A 25180-nucleotide genomic window follows, 5' to 3' on the forward strand; every position below is an offset into this window, starting at 1 on the left:
ACAACCTTGACTAAGCCCTCAACGTATTCAAAGTTGCTGACTGACCTTATAGCATTCAAACTTTACCCCTTATTAAATTTAATCCTCAAAATACTTAATCCTTAATCACCCATACATAACATGTGCTTAAAATCCTATTGGTTCTTATCTAAACCTTATAGTATAATAAATATTATCCTTAATATCAGTCATATTAATCAAACCTTAGGTTAACATCAATATTCTTAAACTATAGGTTAAACTTAGAAAATCTATAAGTACTACTATGAGTGTCCAAATAATTCCAGGTCTGAACCAAAAATCCATAGTTACAAAGATAATACTATAAATACTATAATACTACTATCTAACTAGCTAAGTAAAGTTCTTGGACTCTACAATTCTCCCCTACTAAAAAGAATTTCGTCCTCAAAATTTACTTACCAAATAACTTCGGATACCAGCCTTGCATGTCCTCCTCCAACTCCCACGTTGCCTCTCGTTCAGAACTGTTACTCCATAGGACTTTAACTATAGGAAAGGTCTTGGACCGCAACTGCTTCATCCCTCTATCTAGGATGCTAACCGGTCGTTCCTCGTAACTTAAGTCTTTCTGGAGCGCTATTGTATCGTACTTGAGGATGTGAGATGGGTCTGACACATATTTGCGTAGCATCGAAATGTGGAACACGTTGCGACTATCGGATAGTGTTGGCGGTAGGGCTAGTCTATACGCAACTGGTCCCACTTTGTCCAATATCTCAAAAGGACCTATGAATCAGGGACTAAGCTTGCCTTTCTTCCCGAACCGCTTGACACCTTTCATAGGAGATATCTTTAGGAAGACTTGATCTCCAACTTGGAACTCCACATCGCGTCGCTTGGTATCCGCATAGCTTTCCTGACGGCTTTGAGCAGCGAGCATACGCTGTCTAATAAGCGCTACTGCTTCTTGAGCTTGTCTAATAGCTTCGGGCCCTAGAAGCTGCCTTTCTCCTACCTCGTCCCAGTGCAATGGTGATCGGCACCTTCTTCCATACAGCAACTCATAAGGTGCCATCCCGATCGTTGACTGGTAGCTATTGTTGTACGAGAACTCGATCAGCGACAAGTACTTGTTCCATGATCCTCCGAAATCAAGCACACATGCGCGTAGCATATCCTCTAAAATCTGAATCGTACGCTCGGACTACCCATCTGTCTGAGGATGAAAAGGTGTACTAAGGCTTAACTTAGTACCCATAGATTGCTGTAAGCTTCCCCAAAATCTTGATGTAAAAACCGACCCTCTATCTGATACTATCGTCTTGGGGATTCCATGCAATCGTACAATCTCTTGGATGTAGATGTCTGCATATTGGTCTGCCGTGTATGAAGTCTTAACAAGCAGGAAATGAGCCGACTTGGTTAGTCTATCTATTACTATCCAAGTGGAATCATGCTGCTTATTCGTCTTTGGCAGACCCTTCACAAAGTCCATGGCTATGTCGTCCAATTTCCATTCTGGTATGCTTAGCGGTTGTAATAAACCTGCAGGCCGCTGATGCTCCGCTTTCACTTGTTGGCATACAAGACACTTAGATACATACTCTGATATGTCCCTCTTCATCCCTGGCCACCAGTAGATTGCCTTGATGTCGTGAGTCATCTTGGTAGACCTTGGATGAACTGAGTACGGGGTACTGTGTGCTTCTTCTAGGATCGTCTTCTTAATATTTTGATCATTTGGCACGCATACCCGATCCTTATATCTCAATAAGCCTTGGCTAGATATTGAGAAATCTGTAGTCTTGCCTTCTCTGACTGCATCCATATGTGCTGCTAGTGAGTCATCATGTCTCTGACCAATCCGTATGTCCTCTAGCAGATTCGATTGGATAGACAAGTTAGCCAGCTTGCCTACAACCATTTCTATTTCGGCACTGATAAGCTCCTGCTGTAACAGCTTTTCTATTCCGGCTAAAGCTGCTAAATTCCCATAACTTTTCCTGCTAAGTGCATCGGCTACTACGTTCGCCTTTCCCGGGTGGTATAGGATTTTGCAGTCGTAATCCTTTACTAACTCCAACCACCTGCGCTGCCTCATGTTGAGCTCCTTTTGAGTAAAGAAGTACTTTAAACTTTTGTGGTCCGTATAAATCTCGCACCGTTCTCTGTAAAGGTAATGGCGCCAGATTTTTAACGTAAAGACCACCGCTGCCAACTCCATATCGTGAGTTGGATAGCGTTGTTCGTACTCCTTTAGCTGTCGTGAGGCATAGGCTATCACCTTGTCATTTTGCATCAGTACGCAACCCAATCCTTGCTTCGATGCATCGCACTAGACAACGAACTTATTGTTGGGTGTCGGTACACTGAGTACTGGTGTTGAGCAAAGCTTATCCTTAAGCAACTGGAAGCTTTCTTCACACTTATCATTCCAGTTAAACTTTTGTTGCTTCCGGGTCAGGTTGGTGAGCGGAGTGGCTATCTTAGAAAAGCCCTCTACAAACTTGCTATAATAACCTGCTAACCCTAGAAAGCTTCTTACATCAGATGCGTTCTTTGGTCTGGGCCAATCCTTCACGGCCTCTACCTTTGATGGGTCTAGTGCAACTCCGTCTTTCGATATAATGTGCCCGAGGAACGCCACTTGCGAAAGCCAAAACTCGCATTTCTTGAACTTTGCGTAGAGTTGATGTTCCTTTAATCGCGTCAGAATCAACCTCAAATGTTCCTCGTGCTCTACTTCATCCTTGGAGTAAATTAAAATGTCGTCGATGACCACAACGACGAATTTATCCAAGTATTCTTTGAAGACCCTATTCATTAAGTCCATAAACGCAGCTGGTGCGTTAGTAAGACCAAAAGACATAACCAAGAACTCGTAATGTCCATAACGAGTCCTAAAGGCTGTCTTAGGAATATCTTCTCCCTTTACCTTGAGCTGATGATACCCGGACCGTAAATCGATCTTAGAAAATACAGTCGCGCCTCGGAGTTGATCAAAAAAATCGTCAATCCGAGGTAGCGGGTATTTATTCTTAATCGTTACTTTGTTCAGCTCACGATAGTCTATGAACATTCGCATACTTCCATCCTTCTTCTTCATGAATAGTACCGGAGCTCCCCATGGTGAATGGCTTGGCCTAATAAAACCCAAGTCTAGAAGTTCTTGTAGCTGTGTCTTTAACTCCTTGAGTTCCGTAGGTGCCATCTGGTATGGTGCCTTAGAGATAGGCTCGGTGCCTGGTACTAATTCTATCGTGAAGTCTATTTCTCGAGTTGGCGGCAATCCTGGTAAGTCATCGGGAAATACCTCTGGAAATTCTTGTATAACACGGACGTCTCCAACCTTAAGTGGTGTCTCCCTCTCCACATTCGTGATGCTGGCTAGGAACGCTTGACATCCTTTCTCCATCATTCGTTGAGCTTTGAGAGATGATACTAACGGGATGTGCAATCCTGAACCTTGTCCCATGAAGCATCGTCTCTTGCCGTCAGGAGTCTCGAACATCACCTTCTTGCATTTGCAGTCGATCGTTGCACCATGCCGTGCTAGCCAATCCATGCCTAGTATTACGTCGAAGTCCTTGATCACTAGCTCTATCAGGTCTCCTTCTAGTTCTATGTCCTCAATCTTGATCGGTACGCCTCGTACTATTCGTGATGATAGAACTACTTTGCCCGAGGCAACTCGGTTACAAACCTAGTTCTAAATCTTTCACTAGGTTTGTCTAGTTTTTCTATCATTCCTAACGAGATATATGAATGAGTGGCTCCCGAATCAAATAATACATAGCATAAATTATTGAGGATAGAAACCTGACCTGTGACCACCTTGTTGCTAGAATCAGCCTCTCCTTGGGTTAAAGCAAAAACCCTTGCAGGAACCATCTTTTCGTCCTTCTTCCCTTCTGGCTTTTGCTGAGGACAATCTCTTTTACGATGCCCTTCTTGACCACAGTTAAAATACTCCTTGGTGTTTGTGCGACATTCTCCAGGATGCTTCTTCTGACACTTAGAACATGGCGGGTACTCCAGGTAGCCTGGCCTATTTCCCCCATTATTCGTACGTGCCCTTTTATCACTATCGACTTTCTTGTTATCAGGATGCCGTCTTTTCTGGCCGTTACCGTTGTTGCTGGACTGATTGTTGCCGCTATGGTTGTTGTTCCGACTGGTCTGAGGTTGACTCTGTAGTCTAGGTTTAGGCTTACTGACTTCCTCTTTGCTTACATTGGCCTGCAACCTTTCTACTTCGATTGTCGTCTCAAGAACGTCATCATATGTAGTGTTTCTCGGGTTTCCTAGCTTAACCCCCATCTCGATCTTCGGTTGAAGTCCTCTAACAAACTTGTTTACCCTCAGGAAATCAGTTGGAACCATCTCAGATGCAAATTTAGCTAAGCGGTCGAACTGACGAGCATATTCTGCCACCGATAAAGTACCCTGCTTCAAGTTGGCGAACTCCTCAACCCTCGTAGCGAGTACAGCTGAATTGTAGTACTTCTTGTGGAAGAGCTCCACAAATCCAGTCCATGTCATGGTGGCAGCATCATGGGATTGCTGGACCAAGTCCCACCATATCCTGGCATCCTTCTTGAGCAAGGACGAGATGTAGGATATGCGGTCCGCATTACTAAGGTTCATGTGCGTCAGAATCGGCTCCACATTCCTCAGCCACTCTTCTGCCTCAAAGGGGTCTGTTGTCCCTTCGAAGTTTGGAGCGTGCTGCTTGCGGAACCTCTCATACACTGGCTCCATGTTCGGTACTGGATACGGCGCGTAGTTCGTGATAGGCCATCCCCCATATGGACCTACTTGTTGGGGTGCTGGGGCCATTTGCTGTGGCTGCGGCTGCGGCGGAGGCTGAGGCTGCGTTTGAGCCTATTGGCGTTGTTGCTGCAAAAGTTCCTCGACTTGCTGTCACAGTCTAGCGATCTCTGCAGTGTTGTCAGCTGGTGGTGCTGGCGCGTTGCGGCAGGCAGTAGCACGCACTCCCCTACGGCGAACTGGAGGGACTTCATTGGTTGCTGGGACGGTGTTGGAGGCGTTTCCGTTGATGCGTGCAGATCTTCGGAGCGACATCGTAGTAGAGTTCTAACAGTTGAAAGAAACATGTTAGAACTTACCATAATAGGCTCTAAGGCAAAAACTTATTCTAAAACAAACATATCTCGGACCTATATATTATGACTTCTTATGAAAAGTTATATAAGTCTTTATTTATTATTTAGAGTGGGTTTCTATACTTAGAAAAACAAGTCATCTTTATTTTCTAAGTCTGCTTCTAATCATCCTATATGACTTAATTCTCAGGCTCGAAACTTATCTTTGTTCCAAAGTTAACCATATTGAGGGAGGGCTGGGATCAGTAAAATCGTTCCCACTACTATGGCCCCCTAACTCTAAATAAGGAAACTTGGTTCATTGATTTGTATCCACCCTCATTGAACTTAGTCATTATTCATTTTATTTATTATTTATTATGATTGCAAAAATAAAATCAAACTCATACATGATAATAAAATAGCATGTTATTCATTTGGAAAAAAAAATCACTTATTACAATCACAAAAGAAATAAAACAAACAATGAAAACTACTATTCTAAAAATCGGGATCTTCTACATCCGATCCTTCATCTAGCATATCATCATCTATCTCCTCATAATCATCATTGTCATGAGCATCAAAATGTCCTCTAGGAAGGTTTGTGAGAATCCTATGTTTTTGCTCATTTGTGAATTGAAACTCGAATTTTGCAGTGAACCTAACTAAGAGGAAATAATAACGCATCGCTAATGGTAGTTCATCCTCATCATTCATTTTTTCCCATATTTCTTCTAAGGCTTCTATTACAAGATGGAAATCTTTAAATAGCCTAATTATTAGTACATATTGTTCCGTTGATCTTAACATTATTTGCTTAGACTCTTGAAGGTGACCTATCTCTTGGTGGAACAAAAGCAGTCTTCGTGTGATTCTTTCTAGTGCTCCTACAGTGTTTCTTGGCTCCCTTATTCTTTTTAAGGCCTTAATGGCTCGGATATCTTGGTAGGTTAAAGCTCCGTTCATACTTAACTGAAAACATAAACACTAAAGTTGTTAGCTATACACATAAGCAAAATAACTTATAACTTAAATACTTACTTGGCGGTCAGATTCGGAGCTTTGAGCGTGTGTATCGAGGAGAACTTCATGCGAAGGAACCGTTGCTCTGATACCAACTGTAATGACCCACTACTCTAGACTTTTGGACCATTAACGAAACTATACATACAAATCCTTAATAAAACTTACATTTGCGAAAATACCATAACTTTATTAGAAACTTGTAAAAATAAGAGTTACTTTCATAAAATATCAAGTAGGATATGGGATCCCATTGTCTTAAAAACAAAACATAATTTAAAATAAAAGGAGTTACATAATAAGTGCGGAAAAATACATGTTAAACCATAAAACAAGACTACATCCTCGAAAATCGAACTCTCGACTCCTTGACTCCATTCACCACCGATACACATTCCCCAAGCATCCACGAATCTTACCGCCACTATAGCTATTTTCCTGCACATATAAACAAAAAGGAATGAGCCTAATGCCCAGTAAGGAAAAATCTAACACATAGTTCATATACATAAATTTCATAAGAAACATAAAAACTTAACATAACACTTATATAATGCACATACTATAATGGCCATTATTACTTGGGGTCCCATAGAGTAATCAAGTCATATGCCCATTAGATTAGTGGGGTCCTACTAGCTAAGTAGGTCATATGCCCATAATCTATTTAGGGCTTGTTAGTCAAATGGGTCATATGCCCAAGCCTACAAACATACATATTTCATAACATATTTTATAACATATTTCATAAGATAACATAAGCATATAACATATAGATTCTATCCTATTTTGCTTACCAAATTTACCGGGATGTGAGGACAGAGTTGGGACTTTTGGAACACTCGTAAAACCATATATAACAGGGTGAGTAGATTTGAAGAAAAAGAAATGAACGGAATGGAAGGACTAAACCTTGAGAAAAATACTTACCAAAACCTTTTTGCTCAAGAACTTAGATTTCCTAACCAAAATAAAAATTAAGGTTAGTGGCTGAGTAGAAGACTATGAGAACTTAAAAGAACAAGTACAGAAATGAACTAGAGTTTTGGGTTACCTTGAAGACTTGTAAGACCAATCTACACCTCAAACCGAAATACTATAAAACCTTACTTCCCAAGGTGTTTGATAAGCTTATGATGATCAAGCTTATGATTCCCCAACCCAGGTGTTTACACTCTCACACTCACTTAGCACTTGCAGCCTCTAAACTTAGAGCAAAAGATGAATAATGGCTGGGTACTACGTCCTATTTATAGAGTTTAGGAATGAAAGGATCTTAATTTTACTTGAATAAAAATAATAGTTTTTTAGGTTAAAATAATTTGAATTATTGTTCAGTAGAGGCCGAAGACTCGTTCAAAAAGATGCTGGACTTATCAAGAGGTTGAATGGCTGAATGGAAAACGATTTCAAAATGTTTCAAAATATACTGAAGGAGGCGATATATCGCCCCCTATAAGCGATATATCGCCTGGGCCAGTATGCACGAGGCTGTCGTGCATCGTCTCGTGTTTTCCGTATCTACGTGCTGCGATATATCGACCCCTATAGCTGCGATATATCGGCACACGCTGATTATTTAAACACGAAATTGCACATTTTTAGCTAAATTTGAATGGGGTAAATAGCCTTGACTAAGCCCTCAAGGTATTCAAAGCTGCTGACTGACCTTATAGCATTCAAACTTTACCCCTTATTAAATTCAATCCTCAAAATACTTAATCCTTAATCACCCATACATAACATGTGCTTAAAATCCTATTGGTTCTTATCTAAACCTTATAGTATAATAAATATTATCCTTAATATCAGTCATATTAATCAAACCTTAGGTTAACATCAATATTCTTAAACTATAGGTTAAACTTAGAAAATCTATAAGTACTACTATGAGTGTCCAAATAATTCCCGATCTGAACCAAAAATCCATAGTTACAAAGATAATACTATAAATACTATAATACTACTATCTAACTAGCTAAGTAAAGTTCTTGGACTCTACATTCTGGTTTCGAGGTAGTTAACTATTGGGGTCATCCAGGTGGGTTGTGAGTTAATCATGTTTACATCCTCTCCCTCAAGCCTGGTTATGCCCGGGGTCGGTAAGAATTCTACTGGGACCACGTTGAGTGTGTCAGCTTCATTAGTCGTGGCGAGCCTAGCTAATGCATCTACATTTGAATTTTGCTCTTGGGGAACTTGTTCTATAGTGTAGAACTTAAACCCCCCCAAATGCTTCTTTAACTTTCTCCAGGTAAACCGCCATTTTTATGTCACGAGCCTGATATTCACTCACGACTTGGTTAACAACTAATTGTGAGTTGTTATAGAAATGAATGGCTTTTTCTTTGAGCTCAGTGGCTATCCGAAGACCTTCTAACAACGCCTTGTATCCAGCCTTGTTGTTTGAGGCCTCAAAACTAAATCTAAGCACCGAGTGGAAGCGATTTCCCATTGCAATGATTAGAATGATCCCTGCCCCCGATCCATTTTCATTAGAGCACCCATCGACGTAAAGTCTCCACAGCTCACGGGCTGGGGTTACGACTTCCTCGTTGGAGATCCCTATGCATTCGACAATGAAATCTGCCAAATCCTTTCCTTTGATCGTCGTTCTAGGATGATAGGTAATCTTGAACTGTCCGAGCTCGATAACCCATTTCAACAATCTCCCAGATGCCTCTGGCTTGGACAATACTTGCCTTAGCGGCTAATCAGTTAGCACATGAATAGGATATGCTTGGAAATAGGGTCAAAGCTTTCGAGATTCGTGCATTAAGCTCAAGATTAGTTTCTCCATTAATGGGTATCTCGATTATGCCCCCAGTAACCTCTTTCTGACGTAGTATACATGCTTTTGTACTTTCTTATCCTCCTGTACAAGTATTGCACTAATGGCATGCTCGGTAATGGCAAGGTATAAGTATAAAACATCCCCTGCGATCAGTTTGTACAAGATCGGTGGCTCGACGAGGTGTTTCTTAAGATTCTAAAACGCGAGTTCACACTCGTCCGACCATTCAAACTTCTCGCCCCCTCTCAAAAGATTAAAGAATGAAGACATCGGTCCATAGATTTTGAGATAAACCTACTTAAGGCTACCATTCGTCCAGTTAAGCTATGAACATCTTTATGTTTTTGAGGTGAGGGCATGTTAATTAACACTTTGATCTTTTCGGGATTAGCCTCTCCACCCCAAACATTCACTATGAATCCAAGAAACTTACCTGAGGATACTCCGAATGAGAATTTTTGTGGGTTTAGTCTCATGTTGTATTTTTGGAGTATAGTAAAACACTCAGTGAGGTCATCTACAAGGTTGTTGTTATGTTTTGACTTGATTAACATATCGTCCATATAAACTTCCATGTTATTCCCTATATGTTCAGTGGACATCCTATTTACCAATCTTTGGTACGTGGCTCCGGCATTTTTGAGCCCGAAAGGCATTACGTTGTAGCAGTACAAGCCCTTGTCGATCATGAAGCTCGTATGTTGTTGGTTAAGTGCATGCATGGCAATCTGGTTATATCCAGAATAAGCATTCATGAATGACATGATGTCATGGCCTGCAGTGGCATCTGCGAGCTGGTCAATTCGAGGCAAGGGATAGCAATCCTTGGGGCATGCCTTGTTGAGGTCGGAATAGTCGATGCAGGTTCTCCATTTGTCGTTGGGCTTCGGGACCAGCACAGAGTTGGTTATCCAATCAAGATAGAAAGCATCTCGGATAAACCGATTTGCTTTTAACCTTTCAACTTCCTCTTTCAGGGATTTCTTCTTATCGTCATCCAGGAGCCTCCTTTTTTGTTGCTTCAGGGGGAAGCTCTTATCTATGTTGAGTGCATGGCTCATAACACTTGGACTAATCCCTACGATATCTGAGTGTGACCATGCGAACACATCCTGGTTTTCCTTCAAAAAGAAAGTTAATTGCTATTTTGCACTTTCAGAAAGATTTTTCCCTACTTTTACCACCCTCGTGGTATCTTTCTCATCGAGCTTTACTTCTTCAAGCTCCTACAATGGTTCGAGATTAGCCCTTTCTTCAACCTTAGGGTCGATCTCTTCTTCTATCTCAAAGATGAATCTATCCATCTCCTAAATAACTACAAGTTCTTGTGCACTTGTTTGGTTTTTCCTTCTCATAGAAATGATATAGCATTCTCGTGCGACGAGCTGGTCTTGTTTCAGCGTCCCTATGCCACTAGACATCGGGAACTTGATGGAAAAATGCCTAACAGACGACACTGCCCCCAGCTCATTCACAGTTGGTCTCCCAAGCAATACGTTATAGGCCAATGGGGTGTCCACCACCACGAACTCCATCATATTGGTTACCGAGATTGGATAGTCTCCCAAGGTTACGGAGAGGTTGATGGATCTCGTACAAGCAATCCCTTCCCCTGAAAATCCATACAATGTTGTTGCATATGCTTTCAAATCTCGAAGCGTGAATCCCATCTTTTCTAGAGTGGCCTTATAAAGGATATTAACAGAGCTCCCATTATATATAAGGACTCTGTGCACCCTTTTGTTTGCAAGTTGAAGCGTGATGACCACGGGATCGTTATGGGGAAACTAGACATGTGAGGCATCCTCTTCTGTAAAAGTTATGGGTTAAGATACAACCCTTTGTTGCTTTGGAGCTCATGGTTCAGGTTCATAGGGTGAACCGTCTCCAGTCTTGAGCTCGTTTACATATCTCTTCTACGGATTTCTGTACGATCCGACAAGGTGCAGTCCCCCGGAGATGGTACCACATCTTCTCCATATATTGTGGGAGGTCGATCATCCTCACTTGCTCGGGAATTATTATTTTGCTGGGCAGGTTGTGCAGATACTGCCCTCTGTCCTGACGATGCTTGGTTGGTATTCAAGTTTCTTATAATTGTCCGGAATTCCTCTCGAGATCAAGCCTTTGATCTCATCTTTCATTTGTCGACACTCATCAGTGGTATGTCCGATGACCCTGTGGAATCTGTAGTGCTTGTTGGAGTCTCTCTTTGCCTTCTGATTTTGCATTGGGTTAGGTCGTCTGAACGGGACATGATTCTTATTTGCGAGGAAGATATTCTCCCGAGTCTCATTGAGCTCGGTGTAAACCGTGTAAATAGAGAAATACTTGTCTCCCTTCTTCCTTTTCCCCTCGTCTGCCTTAGAGTTATTCCCTTCATTTTTCTTCCTTTTTGAAAGGTTTTCTCCTGTGGGTCGCGACATCGATAGGATAGTCAAGGTCGAGGCTGAGTTAACATTCGTCGTTGTAGTTATGGGTTGAGGGGTCAGTTTTAATGCTTACCTCGCCTCCTCTACATTAAAAAATATCTAGGCCCTTTTATTGAACTCGGTCATTATCCTTATCGGTTTTCTCTACATATCATCCCAAAGGGGACCTCCTGGTAATATACCAGCTCATACAACCATAAGGTGACCACTGTTGTCGATGTTGTGGGCTTGTGCCACCTCTATGTTAAACCTCGCGAGGTGACATTTCAATGATTCTCTCAGCTGTTGTCTGACATTAGTTAAGGCCATGGCTTCGGGTCTTATGCCTACCATGGCCTTGACCTATTTTTTGAATTCCTTTGCTAACTGATCGCAAGACGAGATCAAATGTTTTCTGAATTTTGCAAACCAATTTTTTGTTGGTCCTATCAAAGTGGTTGGAATAACATACATCTGAGCTCATAACCAACGTTGCTGGCTCACATGATGGTATTGAATGTGCTCAAGTGGCTATATGGGTCTGAGTTCCCCTCAAAGGGAGCTACGTGGGGTATCTTGAACCCATGAGGGAATGGCGTATTGAAAATATTTGGAGCAAAAGCCTCGAGCTCCTCATCGGAGTCATCAACCTTGTCCCTGTTCCTTTCATCCTGGAGGAGCCAGAATGCTCTTTCGAGCTGGTTAATTCTCTCATGGACCAAGTCCACTTAAGGCTAAGCTTGTACTTGGGGGAGCTTGTTATTGTTTATTAAATCTCCAGCTCCTTGTCCTGGCATAGGGTTATATTGATTCCCATATGTCAGTTGTACAGGTTCCTTTCGGCTGTTCAAATGATTGCGTAAATCGGAGTTTGCAGGATTGGCCTTCCCCCAATTCTGATTCAGATGATCTCGAAGATCAGGATTATTTCCATAATTCCCAATATTCATAGGTTCGATATAATATACGCTTCCAGACCTAGAGAGGTCTAAGCTCGCACACATAAAACTGAAGTTTCTGTCTGGTTGATGGGCTCGGTGGTTACAAGGTGGGTCTTCCACTGACCTTCTTGCACCAGTTGTTTGTGATCTTGACATGTGGCTTCCTACTAGTTGGGCAGACATATGTCCTTGAGCTACCTCTCTCTCGCCCCCATGCCCAGGTCGAGTTCGACGGTTCCAATCTCGTCAACTTAAATCTGAAGAGAACTAAACAAAGATTTAACAAATAGGGAAATAAAAGTAGAGTTTTTACATGGTTCAGCAGTTAAAATCTGCCTAGTCCACAAGTCAATATTATTGATTCATGATACTCTCTCAAAGATTTATCAAAGAAATTCAACAGAGTATTATCTGTACAATATTTTTCGTGTCCACAAATATAATTTTCCCCTTAGTTCGCGAAGTTACAATTCAAATTTGAAATTAATACAAATAAATGCATTAATTACATAATATTCCATGATAATTGGGATTTAATATCAGATAATAAAAAATCCCTAAGGAATAGGGATCTCCAAATAGTTGTTGTGTTCAAAATGTGTTGCTGGCCTCGAACGCAACGTTTACACGCTTTCGAGATTGACCAACACTTCGAGCTCATTATTCTTGTCAGCCTCTTCTTTAGCCAATAATTTTATTGAGCTCAATCTTCAGAGACCAATGTCTTCGAGCTTGCAACTAAGGCTTGAATAACACCCACATGCATTGGAGAAGATTCATTCTTTCGAGCATGATGCTTAAGCTTGAGCATTCTGAACTTGTGCTCGATCGCCAACAAGAACAAGTCAGGAATCGTGCAAATTTATAGAAGTGTCCAGCCACTGCTTGTTATTTTCGAGCTTATGCTTTACGAGCCTATATTTCGAGGCTCATTTATGACGGTGTCAAAATTTGGGTGTAACACTAAGCAATATATATAAGGTTTGAAAAATCAATTTAGACTTAAATAAAAAATATTGACAAAGTAAAAATTTCATTACTGAAGGGGAAAATTACAATCAACGAATTAATTAAAAATAAATACAATAAATATAATAAAATATTAACTATTAATTGTACAAAATTTCAATTGTTTAGTACTATGACAACTCTATATAAATAGAATTATTTATCTCGTTTTATTGCATTAATTTAGCTTTGTTCTCAATAATATTTAGTGTAATTTAGATAATTTTAATTAGTTTTATTTTGTTTTGAATAAATATTAATTTTAATATATTATATTAGTTATTAATTAATTTTTATAATTTGTGGATTATTTTAATTTAGTTTCGCATTAATTAATTAATCTAACTCAATTATGTGTAGTTTTGAAGAAAGCTAAATTGATTTAAAATGCTAACTTTTGGTGCAAGATTTTTTAGATCGCTAAAACAATAATGCAGCATTTAGAGAATATTAGCTATTGAGAGACCAATGTGGAAAACAAGGTTGGTTGGTCATTTAATAAGTTTTTATTTGGTGGTTCTTAGAAAAATAAAGCGAGCTAGAATTAATTCAAAGTGGTCCCAAAAAGAATAGAGAATGTAACATGTGGAGGTAATAGAGAAAAGTAGCGTTTCTTTTATTGGAATCCTAGCTTTAAAAAGAACAAAACCCAACCAACATTCAATACCCATTCTTTTCGGCCAACATTGGCAAGAGATCTGAGAGATGATGCTTAAAAATGTATTCTTGAAGTTAGGTTGCATAAACATATGTTTAGTTTAACTAAAGAATTAAAATCGTAGAGACTTCGACTGAAGCCTGTGAACTTGTTTGGAATTCTTAATTGGTAAGCTTAGTTTGCTATAACATACTTGCAACATGTTAGGAAAATATAAGTTGCTTCAGTGGAAATGGTAAAAAGACATTTACAACTCTAAGCAAAATATACAAATGAACAAAGATTGATTAAATAAATTTACAAATTTATAACAAAAGATACATGTAAATATGAAAATGGTAGAAAAAGATAGTAATAAAAAATACACCTCTAAGACAAAATGATACAAATAAACTAGAAGTAGTAGAATGAAAGATATAAATAAGATTACAACTCTAAAACAAAAGATACAAGTAAAAGAGTAAAAGGAGAATATGAGAAGAAGATGAAAGCAATATTATAAAAAGAAAAGAACAAGAACAAAGAACTTTCACTCACACAACCAAAGTGAAGAGTGTTGGGGATCACCAACTTGAACAAGGTTTGAAACCTTTGTCTAAATTATTATTTCCCCCTAACTCAAGCACTAAGGGAACTCTTAAAATTTTGAAAATAGCTTTCAGGAATTATCAAGTCTCCAGGTGTTTTCTAGCCAATTGCTCTAATGGATAGAAAAATTGTCTTACAAGTGAGCAATAGGCTCCTATTTATAGAGTTTAGAGACACACTTTGAATTTCAAATTCAACCAATCCCATGGCTGTTACCAATGATTAATTAGATGTTTATGGAATTAAAAATGAGACTTGGGAGTTATTTGTATTGTTAGAGCCATTCAACAAATTGGAAAGAACTGAAATTTTGGTTGTCAGCCTTCCTGGCCGTGACCACGGGTATTGCTGGTCGCGGCTGTGGCTCTCTGTCACCCAGCTGCGACCATTGGCCAATTTCAACACACAAATTTGTGTTGTTTTTTCCAAACGGTTCGAAATCATTCTCAATTGATTTTGTAACTCCCAAACACATTATTGGGGTTAAAACCAAGTCTCCAACGGCCATTTCACTTATAGCTTTAAGAAATTCAACTCAAAATTGTGTAACAACAAATCTACACAATAATGGGCAATATTTGGGAGTTACAAATTTGTAACTTCATTTGTAACACCAAATATGCTAAATATTTGAATATTCACATTTATCCAAATATTGTAACTCTCATTTATATGTTACAATATGTGACACTCTTTGTCACATTTATTTAATCTAAAACATTATATTATAAAATAATATAACGTTCCCCCACTAGATTAAATAGTTATCTATTGTAACACTTATTTAATCAGTCAACATTATATTTTAAAAATATAACATATCCCCTACTTGATTAAATAATAGCTCTCTCTTGTAGAAGTCATTGCTTTGGCGCATAAAGTAAAGTGTTATTCATCTTGAACTTTACTATAGTGTAATTATCACAAAATTTGTTGAAAATTTGGTTGCACTGGGCATTGAAAAAACTTTCCATGATAACAAATCGGTGATAACATACACACCTTTGCCATGTTCAATTAAGACCTCTTTGTCTCGCTTTGCATCGTTGATGGCCATGTGCACTTTCCAATCATGGACGTTCTTGAGAATACTCCCAATTCTCAAGAGAGGCGGCACCACCCCTAGGTCCATATAGGTAGAACTCTTACATTATTTTGTTTCCAAAAATACTTGTCTTCACAAGACTGAATTCTATTAAAAACCTCTCGATTTTAACCCTTAATTTGGTAACTCACAACTACTCAACATCTCTGATGGGATTGTTTTTGGTATAACTAACATTCACTCGATTGACTTGTTATTACCTATTGAACCTAACACTAGTTAAGTAACTAGTGTTGAGATAGGTTACCATTAATCGTGAATCTCTTTTGGGAGTTTAAGTCCCATCCTTCGAGATGATGTAGCCACTAAATCACTCGTTAGTGGCTTGTGAAAGGATCCTCCAAGTTTTCACTTGTTCTCACATAGGATATTGAGATGACTCCTCTTTGAATCAATTCTCTTACATATCCATGTCTTAGACTAATATGTCTAAACTTCCCATTATACACTCTGTTGTATGCTCTAGCAAATGTTTCTTGGCTATCACAATGTATCGATATAGTGGATACATTCTCTTTGATTATGGGTATTTCCATCAAAAGATCCATTAACCATTCGGCCTTTTTGCTGGTAGCAGCTAGAGCTATGAACTCTGCTTCCATAGTGGAATGAGATAAGAGGTTTGTTTCTTGGAAGCCCAAGAAATTGCACCCCCACCAAGTGTAAATACCCAACTAGTGCTGGACAAATTGTCCCCAAGATTGGATATCCAGCTTACATCTGTATAACCTTCTAAGATTGAGTACTGAAGGCTTAGTCCTTTGGTTTTCTTGAGATAACCTAGGACTCTCCCAATAGCCTTCCAGTGATCCACACATGGATTACTTGTAAACCTACTAAGTTTACTTACCGCAAATGCTATATCGGGTCTAGTACATTGGGCAGCGTACATAAGACTCCCTATAACACTTGTGTACCCCAATTGAGCCACCGCTCTTCCTTCATTCTTCTCTAGTTTTACACTGTGGTCGAATGGAGTATTGGCATCTTTAACCTTAAGACGGTAAAATTTGGTCAATACTTTCTCAATATAGTGGGCTTGCCCCAACGAAAAACCCCCACTATGTTTCTTCACTTTGATACCGAGTATGGGGTTGTTGCGAAAAATAATGAATATGCTTGCAAGTGCACAAATCGAACAAGTAGTAAAGTATTCTAGAGGAAGATATCGTCCCACAAGGATTAAAGTCAATTAAATATAGAAAATACTAAATCCTGTTTTATCTAAGAAATCAAATTCGAAAGATAACAAGAAGCAAAATAATAAATAACTATGAATTTTAAAGAACAAATAACTAAATGTGAATAGACTCAAGATAATAAAAATTGTTCATGTTTCAAATTCACTCTCTAAAAATTTTTCCCCTAATCATTAATGTGCCTAAATCAATCCAATATGTTCAAAAACCTAGAGCATTGTTTTATCTCTTTACCCTTTCTCGAGTGTCGTATAAATCTTGTGCAAGTGATACCTAGCCTATATCTCTATACGACAATTTATCATCACCTTCATTAAGTTCGACTCTAGAAATAATCCTAAATACTCCACCTCTCAGTTTCACAATCTAGAATTATCTTGGTTACCTAGATTTATGCTTATCTCTCAATCTCACATAACCTAAGTTGTTCTACCCGCTGCCAGATTGTTTGAATGTTCCCCTCTCGAGTAATAATCTTCATAATCTAAACACAACCCTAATTATAATTCATTTACCATAAAGAACAGTATGAAAATCACAAATAAAGCAACAATGATTCAAAGTAAAACATAAGAACAATATTGGACTAAAATAGACTTTGCATTAAATCATAGAAATAAAATCATGTCAAGAGATCCATCTACACCCTAATAATCTCAAATATATTGTAATTATCTTAAAAGAACAAAGAAATAAAGAGGGAAAACAAAGAACGCTAAAGAACTCTATTAATATTTCTTGATTCACTTCTTAGATCCTTCTCCAATGAGTCTCCTGCATTCTAAATGTGTTTCTTTTCCCTTATATATGTGTTGTGGTCGTGCCCTAGTCTCCCGAAATCTCCTTAGCCGTCCTACTTTTTAATTCAAGTGAAAAACATGTGGAAAAACATGTTTTCCTATTTTTGTGGCGCAGCTTGCGATGTATCGCCATATCCCGAGCGATGTGTCGCCATATGACAGGCGATGCATCGCTTTATGTCGGGCGACGAGTCGCCTGGACTTTTCCAGATTTTAAATTTTCATGAATTTCAACAACTTCTTACCTCTCGGAAGCGATGTAACGCATCATTCTCTGACTTGAACATCCAAAATAACAATCAAAGCACCTAAAAACTCAATTCCTGCACACTTAAATGAAATTCATAAAATCTACACACAAATTAAGCAAAAACAAACCATTCTAAGGATAAAAATCAATATTTGAGTGCATAAAACATGCACTCATCCACCCCAAACTTGAACAATTTCTTGTCCTCAAGCAAAAGAGACTCTTAGTAATAGCAAACCATAACCAAAACAATGAATTCTTAAACACTAAAAATGACTAACACAATCGAATCAACAATGTTTGTTTAGACTCAAGGGTTAACCTCTCAAATTACTAACTCTTTTTAGTCACTCAATATGTGAATTAAAGCATAAAACTCGAATTTCAACAAATCAATACTCAAATGTTAATATTAACATCTCATTGTATAAAAACATCTCTGATAATCTCAAACAAATATGTAGCTCATGTGCATCAAGACAAAAATAACAAATAAATCACATAGTAAAAACAACCATACGCTGACTTTATCAACTTGTCTCCACTAATGTAAATCAAATATCATGTAAATCAAGAGGTCTTCATTTGGCTTATAATATTAGGCCCGAGTCAGTGGTGGATGAGAATAGTCATTTAGGCTTATTTTCACACTATAAACTTACAAAAGAACTAACTTTAATCTATAAAACTTCCCCTTTTCCCAAAACATTCTTTTCACTCTCTCATTCCTTATGACTATTTTTTTTCATCATTTAGTTACTACTTCCCCCAAACTTGTTTCTTTTAATTTTTTCAATTATTTTTCATTTCAACATTTTTTCTTTAAAAAACATGCATTTTTTTCTCTATTTATTTTGAAAAGAAACCTTACAATCAACACAATTGAAGAGTAACTCTCTTTTTACATTGAAACCTAACACATCATCTATTTTCCAATCACACAATCATAATATATCACATTCCCTTACTTTACAACACATTCCAAAAATGAATACAATTCATCCTATGCTTATGGTGCAAAATAGGTTAAAAGGATAAAAATTAATCAAGTTAGCTCAAAATGTGTTAAAATAACAAAGAATATGAATGTCACAATAGCTCAAAAAGGGAAACAAAAGGAAAAATGTATATAGGTTAGCTTTTTGGTTCAAACGATTCAAAGAAAATGCCTTCATCATTTCTACATAACAAAGATCTAGAATTTCGCCTCAACGAATTGATCAAGCAAGTTCTAGTTGTATCTATGTCAAACAAAATGAATCCAAAGCCTCTACAATACCCACGAAGCCACATATTGAATAAGAATCATAAAGAGATACTTCAATGAGAGATAATAATATTAACACCAAGTAAGATAACCAAGCACAAAGTCAATAAACTTCAAAACACACACCAAGTGATATCAAAGCGTTAAATATAATATTCATCGTTGAAACCCATGAGTCATAAAGTCAACATCTCAATTTAGTCAAGTACAGTAATCCAATAAAACATAAAAACAAAATAAAAACTAAGAAAAATAAAATAAACATAAACATAAACTCTCCCCCCCCCCCCCCCCCCTCCAAACTTAATAAAAACAGTGTCCCAAACTTAATACTCTGGTGGTGGGACATTCTCATGATCGTCCACCTCAAATCCAAGCCTAGAAGGACGAGGAGTTCCACCTTGCCAGAACGAACCATGAGTCAAATTACCATGATCTATAGTGGTATTTTGCAAACAGGGCTCAGTCTCATTCATCGGAACACCAGCCACCCTACATAACCCAGGAATAAAACTAGCAGGACCATGACCACTAGTAGTAGCACCCCTCATAATCTTCAAAATACTGTCCCGAACCAAAATCCCCACATCAATAGTTTTTCCCGCACAAATAAAATACAAAAGCACCATGCGGTCAACCAGAATCTCAGACTTATTGGTAGAGGGCATCAATGTTGAACAAATAAAACTATTCCATGCTTTGGCATAAGGATTCAACACTATACTAAGCACATTACGTGGCACCGTCGGATCAGTAGTAGAATAAATCCAATCAACACTAGGGGGAGCAAGTTGACTTAAAATAAATCTATAATCTGGACCCTCTCTCACCATAGTATGATATTCATCATCCAGAATTCGTGGTAACCCATTTTATGCATTAATCCCCGACGGAGAAAAATTCACAATTCGACCCCTTACCATCACATAATTGTGTTTCTCTTTGTTGGGTGCCATTAGCATAAAATTCTCTAACCACACTAATATTCCCCATAATGGACACCTGACATAAGCCTTGCCATCCACACTCTTGAATCATGCTCAACAAATTGCCATCACTTGGTGCCGGCTGAAAAGAAGATTCCATGATGATTTTCTTATTTCGATCATTATACAACTTATATTTACCCTTGGCCTCATCATTTACAAAAGAATGTTGAACAATAAAGGATGCTGAGGTAGAGGCCTCAGTTCTCTTGTTTTTAAGCCACATAAGTAATAATTAAAGACCCTCATAACCACTCTTGAACCCAAACTACCTCTCACAAAACCCCAGAATTCTCCCCCAAACTCCAAGGAAAAGCACTTGGGATGGAATGGAATCCCTTCTTCATCTCCATTTTTCCATTGAGAAAAACTTGAGAAATATAGTGTAGAGTAATAAATGATAGAAATAAAGCAAGGAAATAATTAATAATGTGATGAGAATGAATCATACAAGATCAGAAGTATGAGGAAGATGATTATTAATAAAAATGATGGTGATAGAGCTTGAAGAAGAAAAAGAGAAAAAAAAAAAGGAATGTGGGAATGGGAGAGAAGGAAAGAAAAGGAAAAGAAGTAAAAGTAATTAAGTAAAAAAAATGAAAGAAACAAAACTACCTAACTTAAAAAAAAAAAGTGATGCTTGTGTTGGTTCATTTTTTTTTTTACAGAAGTGGCGATGTGTCCCCATTCACCAGACGATGTATTGCCTAGTGCGATTAAGGTTTAGGCGATGTGCCGCCAGAATCCTAGCGACGTATTGCCAAACTCTCTATTTTGAGGCCCAAACAGGCTCAAAATTCCACTTGTGGTGATGCATCGCCACTAGGCAGGCGATACATCGCCTAGGCCAAATTTTTTTTGAATAAAACTTTAAAAACTAAAATTAAAATTAATCCTAAACTAAATTACTAATAAAATTTACGAAAAATAAATAAAAGTTATCAAAAAGATGGGTTGCCTCCCATATAGCGCTTAATTTAAAGTCTTTAGCTAGACCTTGTACCTCAATACCAAACTACTCATCAATGAGCTTAATGCTCGCCATTTTCTCTACTTCTGCTCCAAAATAATGCTTCAACCGTTGGCCATTTACTTTGAACACAGATTCATCACCTCATTGAATCTCAATAGCTCCAAATGGAGAGACTTGAATAACTGTGAATGGCCCTAACCAACAAGACATTAATTTACCGGGAAAGAGTTTAAGACGAGAATTGAATAAAAGAACCTTCTCTCCCGGTACAAACTCCCTTCGAAGAATTTGTTTATAATGCCAATTTTTCGTTTGCTCCTTATAAATATGTGCATTCTCCTAAGCTTCATGATGAATTTCTTCTAACTCATTAAGTTGGAAAAGTATTTTCTCTCCCAAAGCTTTCAAATCAAAATTATGCTTTTTAATGGCCCATTGTGCACGGTGCTCAAGCTTAAATGGTAGATGACAAGCCTTTCCAAACATAATCCGATAAGGAGACATCCCGATAGGTTTCTTGAAAGTTGTCTTATATGCCCATAAAGCATCATCAAGCTGATTAGACCAATCCTTTCTATTAGATTGCACCATTTTCTCCAAGATAAGCTTAATTTCCCAATTAGATATCTCCACTTGACCATTAGATTGTGGATGATAAGCTAGGGCCATCTTATGTCTTACTCTGTACTTTGTGATAAGAGCATCAAAAACCTTATTAGCGAAATGGGTACCTTCATCACTAAGTATGGCTCTCGGTGTACCAAATATAGAAAAAATATTCTTTTGAATAAATTTGACTACAACCTGAGCATCATTTGTAGTTGTTGCAGCAGCTTCTACCCATTTACTTTCATAGTCCACCGCCAAGAGAATGTATAGATTACCAAATGAAGGTGGGAATGGTCCCATGGAATCAATACCCCACACATCAAAGATCTCTACTTCTAGAATATTAGTGAGAGGCAATTCATGTCTTCTAGAGATGTTTCCCACACGTTGAAAACGATCACAACTCTTCACATATGCATAACAATCTCGGTGTAAAGTAGGCTAATAAAACCCACTATCAAGGACCTTTGCAGCAGTCCTTGCAACTCCAAAATGGCCACCCACAGAAGAAGAATGGCAATGAAATAGAATCTCACTTACTTCCTCTTCCGGTACACATCTTTCCTATAACAAGATTCGTACAATGCTTAGAGATAATCGGATCATCCCAAATATATTGCTTCACATCATGAAAAAATATTCTTCTTTTGTTGAGAGGATAGACCCGGTGGCAAAACCTTGCATGCTAAATAGTTGACAAAATCAACATACCAAGGGATTTTAGTTTCCATAAAAAATAATTGCTCATTTGGAAAAGCTTCCAAAATTGACGAACAGTCATCTCCACTATTCACCCCCTCAAGATGAGATAGATCATCAGCCACTACATTCTCACTTCCTCTCTTATCTCGGATCTCAAAATCAAATTCTTGGAGCAATAGAACCCATCTAATCTAGTGAGGTTTAGCATCCTTTTTCTCAAACAAGTACCGTATAGCTGCATGATCGGTATAGATTATCACCTTAGATTCAATTATATAAGGACGAAACTTGTCACAAGAATAAACTACCGCTAACGTCTCCTTCTCAGTAGTTGTATAATTCTCTTGAGCTTCATTCAAAGTACGACGAGAGTAATAAATAGCTCTAAAAATCTTGTCTCTTCGCTGCCCAAGAACCACTCCAATAGCAAAGTCACTTGCATCACACATTATCTCAAATGGCTCACTCCAATCGGGCATAATAAGAATGGGTGCTGCAATAAGTTTCTCTTTAAGGACATTAAAAGCTTTCAAACATGACTCATAAAAAAGAAAAGGCTCACCCTTCTCTAATAACTTGCATAATGGCTTAGTAACTTTAGAGAAGTCTTTAATAAATCTCCTGTAGAAACTGGCATGGCCTAAAAAACTTCGAATCCCCTTCACATTAGTTGGGGGTGGTAAGGTCTCAATAGTGAAAAAAAAATTCTTTATCCAACTCCAAACCCAAAGAAGAAACTCGATGCCCAAGTACAGTCCCCTCCTTAACCATAAAATGGAATTTATCCCAAATAAGAACAAGATTGGTCTCCACACATCATTTGAGAACTATCCCAAGGTTGCACAAACAATAGTCAAATGAGGAAACAAAAACTAAAAAATTGTCCATAAATACCTCCATTACATTCTCCACTAAGTCGGGGAAAATGGCCATCATACACCTTTGAAAAGTGGTTGGTGCATTACACAAGCCAAATGGCATCCTACGAAAAGCGAACGTACCATATGGACAAGTAAAGGTGGTCTTCTCTTGGTCCTCCAGAGTAATAACAATTTGGTTATATCCCGAATAACCATATAGAAAACAATAGAAATCGTGGCCCGCCAAGCGATCTAACATTTGCTCAATGAAAGGCAAGGGAAAATGATCCTTCCGAGTTGCCTTATTCAGCTTTCTATAATCAATACACACTCTCCACCCCGTCACAGTACGAGTTGGAATTAACTGATTCTTTTCTTTCATTACAACCATCACTCCTCCTTTCTTCAGTACCACTTGAACTGGACTCACCCATGAACTATCAGAAATGGCATAAATAATTCCAGCATTCAAAAGTTTCAAGACTTTCGCTCTCACAACCTCTTTCATAGTTGGATTAAGACAATGTTGATGTTCAATAGAAGGCTTGTAGGAGTCATCCATAAGAATCTTGTGCATAAAAATTGTTGGACTAATGCCTTTAATATATGAAATTGACCAAGTAAAGGCAGATGAATACTGCTTTAAAGTTTCTTACAACTTCCTTTCATCTTCTTCATTTAGTGTTGCCGAAATTATTATGGGTTTGGTAGATCCATCTCCCAAAAAGGCATATCGAAGATGAGCGGGTAATTACTTCAAAAAAAGCCCATCACTAGTAGTATTCTTTTTCTCCAAGCTATTACCGAGAGTAAGAGATTTATAGATATCTTCCTTCTTAGACACCTCCTTTTCTACCGGTAATGCTTCAAAAGCAAATAAATTATTGACCACCTCCATATAAGTCATTCCCAACTCCACTCCAAGGTCCTCTCTAGAAATCGATGTTGTCAAACATAATTCCAAAGGATCATTATGAAACATGGTCTTGAAAAAGTCTCTTAAGCATGGAGTAACTACATTCACTCTCTTACACTCCGCTTGCTCCTTGGGAAACTTCATAGCATTACTAAAGTTGAACTTTACTTCTTCGCCATTCACCCATTAGAGTCAAGTTACCATCATGTACATTAATCAAAGCTTTTGCGGTTGCTAGAAAAGGTTTTCCCAAGATTATCAGAATTTCATGGTCTTCCTCCATGTTAAGCACAACAAAATCAACCAGAAAAATGAATCTATCAATCTTCACTAGAACATCTTCAATGATACCTCTAGGATACGTCAAAGAACGATACGCCAATTGTAAGGAAATAGTAGTTGGTGTGAAATCTCCAAGATTGAGTTTCCGAAAGATAGAGAGAGACATTAGATTGATACTAGCACCCAAATCACACAAGGCCTTCTCACTATGTAGTTCACCAGTAACACATGGAATTGTAAAACTTCCCAGATCTTTCAAGTTTTCTGGTAATTGTCTCTTGATAATGGCACTACATTCTTTTGTTAGCTTCACTGTTTCATAATCTTCTAACTTACGCTTCTTAGACATCACCTCCTTCATAAACTTAGCGTAGTTTGGCATTTGTTCAAGGGCATATACAAGAGAATGTTAATATGTATTTTCTTGAAAATATTCAAGAACTTTGCAAATTGTTCATCAATCGCCTTCTTGTGAAATCTTTGAAGAAATGCTAATGGAGTAGTAATCTTGGGTGGGTTGTCCGGAAAAGTAATTGAACCTGGATTAGCCACCAATGGCTCTTTCTTCTTAATCCTCTCATTTTTCTTGTCTTCTTCTTTCTCACCGTTCATTGGGATCTCATCAACCTTTTTCTTCTCAACTGTAGGAGCGTCCAATTATTTTCCACTCTTCAAAGTAATTGCATTACACTCTTTTGGATTCTTCTCCATATCACTTGGAAAAGATCTAGACATT

General features: G+C 38.2%; 1 protein-coding gene across 1 annotated transcript; it reads right to left on the bottom strand.

The window, feature by feature from the left end:
• Positions 1-24313: 24313 nt before the first annotated feature.
• Positions 24314-24793, bottom strand: LOC133824741 (uncharacterized). Its single transcript, XM_062257717.1, has one exon. The coding sequence runs from the start codon at positions 24791-24793 to the stop codon at positions 24314-24316; it is 480 nt and encodes a 159-aa protein (XP_062113701.1).
• Between the last annotated feature and the right edge of the window lie 387 nt (positions 24794-25180).

The sequence above is a fragment of the Humulus lupulus genome, chromosome 3, assembly GCF_963169125.1.
Source record: "Humulus lupulus chromosome 3, drHumLupu1.1, whole genome shotgun sequence".
Lineage (NCBI taxonomy): Eukaryota > Viridiplantae > Streptophyta > Magnoliopsida > Rosales > Cannabaceae > Humulus > Humulus lupulus.

Coding starts and splice junctions, on each gene's coding strand:
- LOC133824741 (XM_062257717.1), bottom strand. CDS start 24,793: ATGTCTAAGAAGCGTAAGTTAGAAGATTATGAAACAGTGAAGCTAACA.